Source organism: Scomber japonicus, chromosome 7, assembly GCF_027409825.1.
Source record: "Scomber japonicus isolate fScoJap1 chromosome 7, fScoJap1.pri, whole genome shotgun sequence".
Taxonomy (NCBI): Eukaryota; Metazoa; Chordata; class Actinopteri; order Scombriformes; family Scombridae; genus Scomber; species Scomber japonicus.
This window is the reverse complement of record NC_070584.1, coordinates 2,639,819-2,654,308: the sequence shown is the minus strand read 5'-3', so window position 1 is coordinate 2,654,308 and position 14,490 is coordinate 2,639,819. Positions and strand designations below refer to the sequence as shown.

The 14,490-nt window shown below is 39.3% G+C and overlaps 1 protein-coding gene across 9 annotated transcripts in view; it reads left to right on the top strand.

Annotated features, from left to right (window-relative positions):
* nfic (nuclear factor I/C) overlaps positions 1-14,490 on the top strand; it is a 53,099-nt gene that overhangs the window by 18,135 nt on the left and 20,474 nt on the right. For 4 of the 9 annotated variants that reach the window (XM_053321760.1, XM_053321764.1, XM_053321761.1 and 1 more), the window contains exons 5-8: positions 7,813-7,887; positions 9,170-9,244; positions 10,387-10,519; positions 10,745-10,866. In XM_053321760.1, the coding sequence (XP_053177735.1) occupies positions 7,813-7,887; positions 9,170-9,244; positions 10,387-10,519; positions 10,745-10,866 (405 nt within the window). Of the gene's footprint in view, positions 1-7,812; positions 7,900-9,169; positions 9,245-10,386; positions 10,520-10,744; positions 10,873-14,490 lie in introns of all 9 variants that reach the window. The other 5 variants (XM_053321756.1, XM_053321762.1, XM_053321759.1 and 2 more) reach the window with 3 other exon arrangements.

The following is a 14,490-nucleotide window of genomic DNA, read 5'->3' as shown; positions in this document are numbered from 1 at the left end:
TTTTCCCATTTCAGTTCTGACTAATATAGAATATAGAGCAACAAGCAATTCTGTGAACAAGCCACGTACCAATATGTTGTGATTTCAGGGTTAACAGAGATGAAATATATAAATATACGGAGGCAGTAACTGTAACAAAGCTAATGCTGATCTCTCCTCACTGCCAGGGTAGAGTGCTGTGTGTAGAAACAGCTGCTCTTCCATAAATCACATCCCCATAATCCAAAACACATAAAAATAGTGCTTCCACATTTCTTGGTGAATAGGGAAATAATGTTTGTTTCTATACAGAAAGCAGAGTATTGTTCTCATTTAGCAATGAGTGTGTTAATGTGAAGCTTTAAATTGAGACAATTGTCCAGCCGGATGTTAAGATATTTCTACTGGGACACTTTCTCTATGCTTGTGCCATTAGTGGAAATAATATTATGCGGTTCGGTGTGAATATTCTTAGTGAACAGCATCCATTAGTTTTGTCTGTGTTTAACACTAATTTATTTGTATGTAATTAAAGTTGAAGTGAATCAAATTACAGATTTTCAGTGGCTGACTGGGCAAAAACTTTGTGGAATATTTAGGAAATCAGAATGAACATCATTCATTTTTACACTGTAATCTATTAGAGAGGTAGTTTTTAAACCATACTGTTTTCCAAACTATGGTGATTGCTACAGTTGATATAGGTTGGAAATACGATGCATTCTGCAATTAGCAGCACTGCATCCAATGTATCTCCTTCAGTTGATTTCCTTGTATCCATAGCAAGAAGAGCACCAGTAACTTCCTCACAGCTAAAGGAAGACATGATGTTTGGTAGAGAAGTGTTATCTTTCAGTTCAGCTTGTGGTTCAGGGTTACAATCTAAATCATTCACACCATGTTCAAAATGTCATTAAAAGCAGTGCAAATGTCTTTACACTCAGTTAAAATACGGTGTCCATTGTTAATATGAGTTAGAAAGGAACTGTTATTTCTCAATACTGATTTGACAACTTTCCAAAATATCCTTGGATTATGACAGGAGCTGGTGAAGGAGTGTAGTCAGACTTAGCTTTTCTTAGTGCAGCAGTACAATGATTCCTAAATAGTGTGAACAGAAGCCAGTGACACTTTTGAAGGCTTTTGAAGCATCTAGCTTGAGCCTAAACTGAGACTATGCTGACTTTTGTAGCAGGAGGTGGAAGGTTGGGGTCACACACTAGAGTTAGTTTAAACGAATGTTTCTAGATGATGTAATCGAAGATTTAAATGTTTGTTTTAGAATGATGGATGGTAGTGAAGAAATAACTTCATCATACTTTGATATTGGATTTCTGTATTTATTTGTGATTATATGTAATTTCTACATCTTTCAAACAAAGATTTTTTGATTTTTATCACATTAGGCCAACCGTGTGTGTGTGTGTGTGTGTGTGTGTGTGTGTGTGTGTGTGTGTGTGTGTGTGTGTGTGTGTGTGTGTGTGTGTGTGTGTGTGTGTGTGTGTGTGTGTGTGTGTGTGTGTGTGTGTGTGTGTGTGTGTGTGTGTGTGTAAACAGTGTGAGTATTGATGTGGGATCCATGTTATTTTTTAGCTTTACTGCATCTCAGACCAGATGGAAGACCTAGATGTGATTTTGTAAGCAGACTAAGTGTATGAAGGCTATTGCTTGACATCTTTTCAATAACAGAAGGTTGTGGAAGCCCTGCTGTTTGCCTTCATGTGAGAAAGCATCAAATACAATTGAAATGCACTATGAATATAGACTTTAACCATTACCAGCACTACTGAACTATAGTTTTATCACTTTTATGCTTGTACTATCAAACCTTTTCCATTGTTAGCATGGGACTGGTTTGCTACCAACATGGATGACAATTCTGTCCAGAAGCCCTATAGAAGAGCCTATACTTTATTTATATTCATTATGTGTCATTTTTCAAAGTTCATATTGAATTTGGTAGTGATCATTTTTCTTTTAAATACAATACATAATCATTACACAAAATATGTTGTAAATACAATGAAATGATCATTTAATATAGAGTGGTAACTTATAATGTTACCAGTGTCAGATAATACAGGCGAGGCAAGTTTGACTGAAAGGACAGTTTTGGTTTTGGTTGCAGGTTTCTGCTGTGTTTCAGTGTTGAATGTAATAAACAGTATTTAGTGGCGTTCCCAATTGAAATTCCAGCAAATCATGTAGAAAGTGAAAAATTAAAAAGTAGAAAGACACCCAGTTTGAGTCAGGTCACATGTTGGTGTATGTCCTCTGGTTTGCACTGGCCCACACTGCCCTCACATTATCTACTGTTATTGCAGTTAAACTAGAGGACTGTCGGAGATATAAGAGCATTTACCTTGTTGGCCATCTCAGACACGACTGACTGCTGGGGTAAAACAGTAAAAACCCTGTCTGGTTGCAACCACCCAAACCCGACATTTTTAAATACAGGCAACAATAGTTAGAGCGATCTTCACGTGAGTTGACATGGCTCCTATGCTCAAACCTACACCGTGGTCCTTTGACGAGGGGCAGATTTTCTTGTGTGTGGCGCAGACCGGACCCCTCCCATGTTGAGGAGGTACTATGAAGTAATGGAAAATGACGTAACTGGTACCAAGTCGAGTCGAGCCAAGTAGCGCTACAACTGTATAACTGTACTGCAGCCCTGCTATACATTATTGGTCCATAAACTTTCCAGTGTGGACCAAAAAAAACATCTGAGTCAGCTATAGCAGAGCTTGTGGTTGAAAGCTCTGAAGAACAGAGGATCTCTGTTAGTTACACATACTGTTCCCAACATATGTGAAAGAATTTGTTTGACATCAGTAAGATAATTACCACTGGTATCAAACAAAGTGACAATTATTATGTTTAGATTTCACAGTGAGTACATTTTAAGTAACACATTATCAAGCTTAATCACATTCATTCATGATTGATTAGCCTACATCCAATAGTTTTAAACCCAAGCTTATCATTAGTTGAATATACAGTACTGGTTGCCTGAAGATTAAATGAAATGTAAGAAATGTCTTCACTCTAAAATAAGCACATATAGCTTAAACACATCATAGAAAGTAGACAGTAAATATGATAACACTTGTACTTTGTATTTAATGAATCAAGGATATTTGAGGGTAAATTCTTCATTCCAGATCACAGGACCTGAGAGCAAAAGCAAGAGAGTGGAAAAAGAAAAAGGAGGAGGAGAAAGGAAGGAGGAACATTGGAAAAATAATACACTGAAATGTTTGATGTTAGACAAAGTTTGTGGAGAAAGGTTCAGCTTGCGTAACTGCTATTCAGACTGGTGATATTTCATTACCACTGCATTATTCAGTTGGACTTTTTGTTTCCTCTAGCTTTTTTAGTCATTTTAGGGGTGGGTTAGGGTTAGTTGATGATGATATGTTGTATTTATGCCTGAAGAAATGAATGAATACCTGTAGCTGATTTGGAGAGTGAATCATTTTGTCTGGTCTTCGATCTGTCCAAATTTGGATTCAGGACACAATCGAAATTGAATGCTCAGGCTGTGTCCTTACCAATTTTGGTAAAAAAACAAACAAAACAAAACTGCGAATCATCCCAGTTTGGAGATAAAGGTAAAGATATAAAGATAAAGATTAGGGCTGTCAGCGTTAACGCGTTAATCGCGATTACATTAATGCAATCCATAACGCGTTAATTTTTTTAAATCACATTTTAAAGCCTTTTTTCCCTTCTTCTCACCTGTAGACGGCTCCTCTAGCTGTAGCGCTATGCTTTGAAGTGGCCTCCTGCAGTAAACCTACCGCGCTGATGGAAAGTAAGAGAGCTACTGGACTTTTGAACGGCTTGTTTAACTTTAAAACACTTCCAGACGCTTCAGTTGACAAGTCAAAAGTAAAATGCAACCTGTGTCAAACGGAGTTTAACTACCACCGGAGTACGTTGAGTTTGAGTTAGCACCTCCACGCTAAACACCCAGGTGCAGCCAAGCGTTTTGGAGTGTGGGAGTCGCAGCAGAGCCGTGATTGATTCCCAGTTAAGACACTCTGGTAAGAAATGCTTTACATTATGGGCTTAAAACTGCCTTGAAATGTAAAATAAGAGGATTTAAACCCTTCAACAGGCAGGGATGAAAAATGAGATGTAAGTAAAATATTTCCACTCATATTTTTAATATATTGTAACGTCCCTCAATAAACACTGAGACGTTAGTTGGTTTAGCTGGCTCTTTATTCCTTTTTATTACACAGGCTACTGTGGGCCGTAGCCAACGCCAAAACAACAAAACCTAATGTAGTAGCTCCTTAGCCACACACGTGCTACCGTCTTCTTCTCAGAGGCTAACAACAACAACACACCTGCACGCTAGCTGCAAGTCTCACTCTCAAGACTACTTTACATACTAGTTTCTAAATTGATTTTTATAAATTCTATCAAAGTATAGACCTACCACAAGCTTCAACAGGATGTTAAAGAGTCTGTATCTCCTGGTGCACGCTGCCTGTTTAAGGGTTAAACATGCAATTCAAAATGCGATTAATCGCGATTAACCATAAAAGGAAATAAAAGTAGTGTAGTGTAGGTTTTCGTGTTAGAGTTCAAACAAAAGGATTCCTAAAACTGTGAGGCAGACCCCCCCCCCACCCAAATGAGCTATAAGCTAACATGGAAAATGAAGGTTTGCAACTCCAAACCTAACCTCACTGAACTTGACTTTTTGCAGTTCATCATATAGAGCTACAAAGTCATCCTAAACATTAATGTTGATATGAATTATGCCAACTTGAGCAATTTAAACATAGCTACAGAAGAAAAACAGCATATTTCCCAATTGGTTTCCCTAGGCATAGTTGCTATGCTCCCTCAGTGGCTAGTTGAAAAAGCTGAAGTATCATGAGCTGTAATGGCAGCAGCAAAGAGCTGTGCCTGTTAATGAGAGCAGCAGCCTGACTGACCTTTTACACTGAAAACAATGGTGGTGGCAGGAGCAATCGCTTTTGGTTAGAAAGCACCTTAAAGTTGTGATTACCAGTAAAAGGACATTGTTAAGAGCCTTGCTACAATAATAGCCCCCCCCCCCAAAAAAAAACAAAACAACAACAACAACCACAAAACCATATGCACAACTACTAACAGAATACTTATTTCTATGAAGCTACTTGTCATGACAAGTTCTAAAAGATGGTTTTGAATTATACTCAAAGCTACTATTAGTGATAGAAGTTGCCTAAGAACTTGAGTTCATTCTTATTAGTTGATTGAAAGCATTTGTGGTTGTAGCATTTGTAGCAAGAAAGTACAAAAGTCATGTTGTGCTTGTGGTATATCACAGTGGACCAGGTCACTAACTGAGTGAAGAAATGACCTGACATAACTTAACTAGCTGCTGTCTTTATCTCAGCCTTCATCTTTATATCAGTTGCTACTGTATAATGATTTGCAACTGAGAGCACTAGAAAGACTCACACTGGGATATTGTAGTCACTTTGTAGCACAGTGCATTGAATGCCCCACCCATGCTTCTAATTTATTTAAGAAAGTAAAACACAGATGAACATTTTTCTCATCATTTCTATCACTTCTAATGACACTCATAATATAACATGGTGACATCAGTGAAAAGAAGTCAGAAACGGTGAGAAAGATCAGACAGGTGAATAAAGGCTCTGCACCTACACGTGTGTTTTTTATCTGTTTGTGGTTTGCTTTGACTTGTCAAAGCAAGAAAAGCACAGGTGGCATTAATAACATTAATGATGGCTGCATTGCACCTACATGAGCCAGTTCTCACTCACTGACATGGTTTACTGTGATAGGTCATTAAATGGAGCCATCGTTAGTGTTACTATTTAAGTGCTCCACAGGCCTTTCCTCCCTAATGGAGGTTAGACTTTTTAACAAAAGCACACAATGTAGCACATAATGTTGCTGTTGTTTGTGGGAAAATCACTCCCCACTAAAAACATCACAGTTGTGTTGCACTTGCACTTTACTATAGCCTCAGGTATATTTCCTTTTACTATACTATACATCTTTTTATACCAAGTATTTTATACCATCTTTTTATGCCATTCAAGAGTGCCTTTTCATACAATTTGTCCTTTTTTTACTGGTCAACCAAATCTGTTGAGTGCAATTTTACTATTGTACAGTGGGGCAAAAAAATATTTAGTCAGTCACCAATTGTGCAAGTTCTCCCACTTAAAAAGATGAGAGAGGCCTGTAATTTTCATCATAGGTACACTTCAACTATGAGAGACAGAATGGGGGGAAAGAATCCAGGAAATCACATTGTAGGATTTTTAATGAATTAATTGGTAAATTCCTCTGTAAAATAAGTATTTGGTCACCTACAAACAAGCAAGATTTCTGGCTCTCACAGACCTGTAACTTCTTCTTTAAGAGGCTCCTCTATCCTCCACTCGTTACCTGTATTAATGGCACCTGTTTGAACTCATTATCAGTATGAAAGACGCCTGTCCACAACCTAAAACAGTCACACTCCAAACTCCACTATGGCTAAGACCAAAGAGCTGTCAAAGGACACCAGAAACAAAATTGTAGACCTGCACCAGGCTGGGAAGCCTGAATCTGCAATAGGTAAGCAGCTTGGTATGAAGAAATCAACTGTGGGAGCAATTATTAGAAAATGGAAGACATACAAGACCACTGATAATCTCCCTCGATCTGGGGCTCCACGCAAGATCTCACCCCGTGGGGTCAAAATGATCACCCAAAACATCACTCTTCTAGAGGAGATCTGCATGGAGGAATGGGCCAAAATACCAGCAACCTTGTGAAGACTTACAAAAAACGTGTGACCTCTGTCATTGCCAACAAAGGGTATATACAGTATTGAGATGAACTTTTGTTGTTGACCAAATACGTATTTTCCACCATAATTTGCAAATAAATCCTTTAAAAATGGTGGCTGACTAAATACTTTTTTCCCCCACTGTATATGTGCAATTTATTGAGCTGCTGTAACGAGAATTTCACCAGTGTGGTATTAATGAAGTCTACTGGCTCTGAGACATTTCCACTGGACTGTGTGGGTTTAACCTAACCCTAACCCTAACCCACTGGGTTAGTAGAGATGCTTAAGATCCAAAATACATAAACTTCTCTCGGAAGATTACCCACAGTTCATAGCAAGCAACAATATAAAAGTTGGAGTCATGATGATGATGATAATAATACTAATAATAACAGCCTATCTTCTCTTGGTAACAGTGCATGTCTGTGTCTGCCTGTTGCAATGGCCAGGCTGTGTACACTGAGTCTGTACACTGTCAGTGTTTCTGTCAGCTTTTCATCTGCTGTAGTGATGTGATACAGGGCCTTACAGGGCCATACAGGGCCATACAGGGCCATACAGGGCCAGTTCGATTTAGGGACAAATAACAATTGATCTTGGTCATTTTATTCTAAGTCAGTCAGGCAGTTTCCTTGTTGATTGTGTATAATTTGTGCCAATTTATTGCTCTGGTGCTCTTCAGTGTCTTTAATAATGGATGGTGATAGTTTCAGGACTGACTGACTTAGAGACTCCTTTCTATGTGTTCCTCCTGGCTTTTTAAAGCCACATGGTAAGTGTTAGGTTTTAAGGTGCCAAAACTTGAAATGCCCCTTTTGCCTTTCCTATTTGTTCCTCCATCACCAATTCCAAATTTTCTGTTGATGCTATTTAATTCTTAAATATATGTAGTTTGTTTGTGTTGCAGAATATTCCTAAAATATTGAAACTTTGTTGAAGGCCTTGTTTGTGTAGGTGACAGCTGAACTAGATCATTAGCATACAATAAACATGTGTGTCTCTTTCTCTGTGTGCAGAGGCAGAGCAGAGCAGCAGTCCCAGTCGTACAGGAGTGGGTTCTGATCAGGAGGACAGTCGAACTGCCACCATGGGTAATATAAATTGTGAGAGTTTAGACAGGCGTTCTGTTCTTCATTCTATATAAGAAGATGTACTTTCTTAATTAAAATGATTCTGTAATATACATGCACATGCATAATATTCATAGTGTTTTATTCTGCCTGTGTAAGCTGTTTTTTCTTTTTCTTCATGGTCTGTCCATAATTGTCTTTTATTAGTTTGTCCAGTAATATGAACAAATGCAATACATACTTATTACATAACAAGATTATCAACTTTCCCAGTTCAATATGATAGAAGATACATTTAGAAACCAGAAATTGATACCAAGTCTTAAATGATATTCAAAGCAATGAATGAATGAATGAATGAATGTGAATGCCTTAATTGTCATTGCATGTTCACATATGACATATGAATTCACTGTCTCTCCTAAAAGAAAACAGTTTCATTCACTCTGCTCAAAACACGCACTCACATATGCACACATAGATAGAATAACATTAGGAAGAGTAAGTTGAGTGTGGTCAAGAAAACCAAAAGTTGTCTTTCATTATATTTGTTTGGATGTTGATGTCAGATACACTCCTCTGTGCAGCCCTCAGAAGCATTTATCACATTACGCCAGTCCTGATTGGCTGGTGCCACCTGCCTTAAATACCTCATGAGAACGATATAGCCTCATTGAAGCTAAACATCTCTCCTCAGCAAAGCGTGCATCATAGTGAGACATCTCACTCACATTACTCAGAGAACCGGGGTCATGTAAATAATCTAAAGGTCAGCACTATTTTATGGCGGTACCACCTTGTATCCTTCATACAGGAGGGTGAAGTGATACAGAGACTGGACATCATTGACATGTACCACTTTCATTAACAGCTGGTGGGGAGCACTGGTTCCCTGTTAGGACCACCACTGTTGGATTGTGATATAAGGCTTTCAACATACACTACATGTGTTTACATTTTGTTCAAGAAGCCCATATTCTGCATAGTGTGAGTGTTTCTCTTGACTCAATCACTGTGTCAAACAATGCAAAACAATTTGTTGGAGAGGATAGAAATAAAGAGAAAAGGGAACCAAAGTCCATCAACAGAAGAGAATTTTCCAATTAAAATGACACATGGCTTTCTATAGGGGACATACAGTGTACAGTGAAAGCACAAATAAAAGCCTGGACATACACTATTAATCAGGTAAGTTATACAAGATCAGTATCTGAATTGACCGACATTAGCTAACTGCTGCTTCGCTATGACTCACACGCACAAATGCAATATTAGTGTCTAACTGCTGTTGTGTGTTCTGCAGATGGTCCAGAGTTTCAGGAGAGTTTTGTAACATCAGGAGTTTTCAGTGTTACTGAGCTGGTCCAAGTCTCAAGAAGTAAGTCAACCTCACCTTTAGATTGTTCCCAACCCTTTACCCAACTTAACTTAAATGTATGAGTTTGAGTTACATTGAACATGTCACATCGTCAGACAACTAAAGGCAGTTGTATGATGGAGGGAGGGTTAAAAATACTGACATCTATCACATTTTGATATTAATGTTCTTACAGGTTGTGCAAAGTGAATTCAAACATATTCTTCTAAACACATTAAATAGGTCATTAATGTATTTCTAAAAAAGGTGTAAAAAGCATTTCAACCATTTAGATTTGAATTGTGGAGCTAGGCTTCACAAACTGTTTCAAGATTTCTGTGTTCAGGATTTAGTGGGCGGGTCTGAAAAGCATGAACCCGCCCCTGCTGCTGTAGAGGTATAAATACATTCAGCACACACTACTACTACTACAGTCTACAGTTAGCCAGTTAGCTGAGTTAGCCGCCGAGCTAGCAGCTGAGTTAGCAGCAGAAAGCTCTCAGACGTAGCGTCCATGTTTCTGGTAGAAGTGGTGACTTTGATTGACAGGTGACACTTGGTAGGGGGCGAGGTTTCAGCGAACTCGGCGGGCACTCCCACAGTGTTTGGGAGCAGAGAAAGAGGAAGAGTTTTACACAACTTTGAAGCCTAATTTCATATATTTGGCAATTTTTTTAATCATTCAAATTTGGCAGGGTGGTTAACAACACACTTTTCTAATCAGAACTCAGAACACATTTATTCTTACTTTACACAAAGTACTTTGACTTACATGAGATGTCCATATTTGTCATCTTTTGCAGGTCAGACTCAAACCTCCTATAGTACATAGTGTATTGGCCTTTACAAAATGAAAAAAAAGCAATAAAAAATATTATTAATTATAAAATTTACCTCACTTCAACCCAGTGAGGTAAATACATAGTGTATTGGCAAATACATAGTGTATAGGCCAATACATAGTGTATTGGCCTATACAAAATGAAAAAAAGCAATAAAAAGAGATTTACCTCACTTCAACCCAGCCAGTTAGGATGTCTGATTTCTATCATGCACTTTGACATTTTGCATTAAATTGGCTGAGGGATAGAAACACAACTATTGAAAAGCGACTTTCAATATGTAGGTCATAATCACAGTGTGTGTTCTCTGTGTGTGTGTAGCTCCAGTAGTCACAGGAGTAGGACCTAGTTTCTCTATGGGGGAGCTGCAGGGTCATCTGGCCTATGACCTCAACCAGTCTGTCAACCAGCCAGTCAGCCTCAGACGATCACTGGCCAGCACTTCATCCAGCGGGTAATCACACACACACTGACAAACACACACTCACGCATGTATAGACACACACACAGTCACATAAAGGATTATATATTTTCTATAAAGGAAATAGTAAAAAGACCATTACTGATCAGTAACATTTTAAGTCATTTTTCAAAGCTCTCTGCTTTCATGACTAACCCTAACCCTAACCCACCATGAAATTGTGATCCTAAATGTATGTGTTTGTATGTGTGTCTACAGGAGTAAGCGTCATAAGTCTGGCTCTATGGAGGAAGAGGCCGATAGTCCAGGAGGGGACTATTACCACTCACCTTCCTCTCCTGCCAGCAGTTCTAGAAACTGGACTGATGACATGGAAGGAGGTAACAGTAAGAGAACAAAAAGTGTTTGATTAACTGACACAAATAGCATTTATCACTACAGCATAAATATAACTGAATATTTTACTGGCATACTGAACTGACAGTCTGCCAGCTTTACTCAGCTTCAACACTGTTGATCCTTACTGATCCATACTGGAGAACCATACCAGGGTTGGTATTAGGGATGCACAATATATCGAATTTTAATCACGATAACGATATTGGCTTCCCGCGATCAAATTCGCGTGATCGAGCGATATTTAAAAATGCGTCATTCCGTCCATAGAACGCTCCATATTAAAGGTGTTTTCAAAGATCCTCCGCTTTAACCCTCTCTGGTGGTTTTTTTAACCACTGTCTGATCACGTGGCTCCATGAGCCAATCACAGTTGCTCCCTGCACCGCGCAGTTTAGTCTAGATGTAGACACTAGTCACAGTCGACAAAGTAACGTGGTGAACATACAGTATCACAACAGGTAGCAGTTGGTCTTAAGGCTATAAACAATCTTAACAGAGAAAACAAAAAATGTCTAACGTGGCAGACGGTGAGGCCGAGGAGCTTGTCTCGAGAACCGGATCGTCATCTGTTGTGTGGAAGCATTTTGGGTTCAAGGCAAGTGACACAACACAAGAAAAGGTGATATGCAAAGAGTGCCGTACGGTTGTGTTGGCGCCACAAAGCAACACAACGAACCTCTTTAGCCACTTGAAAACACACCATTATTATGTATTTTTATTTGTTCTTTATGGAGATGCACTGAATTTTGGTGAATAAGAAGACCTATTTTATTTTGTTGCACATATTTGTACATTACCAGGAATGTAGCACAATATGGATGTGAAAGCAGTTATAATAAACCTATGACAATAACATTTGTTTTGGTTAAAATCAACAAATAATCGTGATGATTTATCGTGATATCAATATTGCTCAAAATAATCGTGATAATCATTTTGGCCATTATCGTGCAGCCCTAGTTGATATGTTGCTCTGCCATTCACTATCACTAGCACTTCTGGTCACATGGAACAAGAGATACTACAAATCTACAAATCAAACATATATATATATATAAAATTATGAACTCACACATTCTTAAAGACACTCACATGACATAATTATGTACAATGATCTAATGCTTACGTAACATTATTACACATAAATACAGATATTTCACTTTCACTTTACACGTAATCATTGTGCGACAGTTTCGATCGTGACATTAGCCTGGCGGGTCACAAAAAGCATAACAACAATGAACAACAACACAACAGCAACGAAAAAGGATGGAAGGAGCTGATGTTGCTCTTGTTGTTTACAGCGGTGTCTGCTATGCCAATGCTCCCCTTCTGCTGGATTTTAAAAATGCCGGTTAACCTCAAGCCCCACCCAGGAGCTTTTCAGGGCCGAATGGAGTACCTACCCTGGAGTAGGTACTCCGTTGGTCCCCGTAAAAGTTCCTGTAAATGGCCCTGTGGGGGAGGTTCCTGCAGTGGAGACACGCACCAACGGGGCTGGCCGTTGGTGCGACACTGTTGCACCACAAAAACCAACCACACCCACAAGTGTTCTGACACACACTGGATTATCACTGCAGAACAGGGAAAAGGGATAGATTAAAGCACTGTTAGCTGCTGTTAAGGTGCTCCCAACAAGTTAATAATAAATGGGTTCCAATGCCATCATCCATCCATCCATCCATCCATCCATCGCCTCCTACTTGTGCACACATGGCATTGAAGCCTATTGCAAAAAAGAGTTGTCCATGAAGCTACAAACAAAGATGTTCTCTTTGAATGCAGATGAGGCAACTGATGTTAATATGGACAAGATTTTAAATGTGCTTGTACGGTTCTTTGATGAGGATTTGGGTAAAGTTGTGACCCAGCATTTTGGATCAAGGAAAGTAAACATTGCAGATGCCTCAACCCTCAAAAATGCAATCGAAGAAATCCTACACTCATACAATTTGAACTGGGATCAGGTCATGTCTGTTTTGCTTGACAACTGCAGTGTCATGAGAGGAAAGCGATCTGGAGTGGAGACCCAGATCAGGAAAGAAAACAATGCACTCCTTGACATCAGTGGAGACACGGTGCATATGGTGTCAAATTCTGCCAAGGCCCTTTTGAATCCATTCAAGAATTGTGTTGAAGAATTCTGTACGGATGTGTATTATGACATTGAAAAGTTTCCAAAGCAGAAGGAGCTGTTTGGAGAGTTTCAATCTCTTCTACACATGAAGAACAAGAGCCTGATCCGCCCCATCAGCAGCAGGTTCCTTCAGATGCTGGAGGTGTGCAACAGGATAAGGGAGCTAGTGGATCCACTGATTGCACACTATTTCAGCTTCCTGTCACCCCATGACCAGCGCAAATACAGGTGAGATGGCAGTAGTCTAGTCTTTCCCTTCAATATTTTCTTCATCAAATGTGTTAAATTAAATTTAAAGTCAGATCAAATGCAATAATTGTATTTACTCTGCTTACTCCTCTTAGTCTTATGTATGTCCTATGTTTGTTTGTTTTTACATTTTTACAGATGGCTGCTCAACCAGGTTCTGCAGAAGCATGGGGTTACAGCTGAGGAAAAGGCTAGGATGGATGTACTACATCAACAACTTCAATAAAGGGTCAAACCGATGTAAATAGTGACAGGAAGACAAGAATATGTGTACTTTTCACAGAGTTCAGTAAGCTCACAGCCATGATAGACCTATACAGAGGTATACTCCCATCCTTCCAGGTCTTCCTCAAAAGACTGCAGTATGAAAAGCCTATGCTTCATGTTCTGCATGTCGTAATGGTGCTGCTGGTGAGAGACGTTCTCTCCAAGTTTATGAAGCCTGATGCCATCCCCTTAGATGTGAAGGGCTTGATTAATCTGGATATACAGAACAAAGACCTGCAGTATCCAGATAAATTGTTGTTGGTTGGTAAATTCAACCATTTTGTAGTCAACAAGGCCAGAGTGGAGAAGAAACCTTGGGTGAAGGAGTTATACACCTCACTAAGAGAGGGATACACCAAGGCAGCTGCATTCCTGATAAAAAAACCTCCCCTTGAGCAACGTCATCATTTCCTCTTTGTCTGCACTGTCACCTTCGTTGATCCAGGACCAAAACATACTTACTGCATTTAGCACTTTGGCCAAGGCTCTGCCAAATGTCATCACCACTAATGAACTGGGCGAGGTGGATGGAGAGGTGAGGGCCTACCAGACTGACCTGGATCTGGAGGACAAGGCCAAAGGGTTTGATGAGAATGCTGCACGTATTGACTGGTGGAGGGAAATCTTTTTAATGAAGACACCAGAAGGCTCAATCAGATTTCCTGTCTTGGGGAAATTGGTGAGGGCACTGCTCTCTTTGTTTACTGGCCCACTTGTTGAAGGTTCATTCAATATAATGGATGATATCATTGAGAAGGATAGGGCCAGGTTAAACATTGAAGACCTATGAAGGCTTTGCTGTGATGAAAACACACCTGAAGTACAAACAGCCTCTACGATGACAATTAGAGCTGCAATGAGGAGTTTGTGTCTCTCATCATTTGACCGGTACAAATGCCATCTTGAGAAGAAGAAAGAGAAAGTGAATGAAGAGAAGGATCGGAAAATCAGG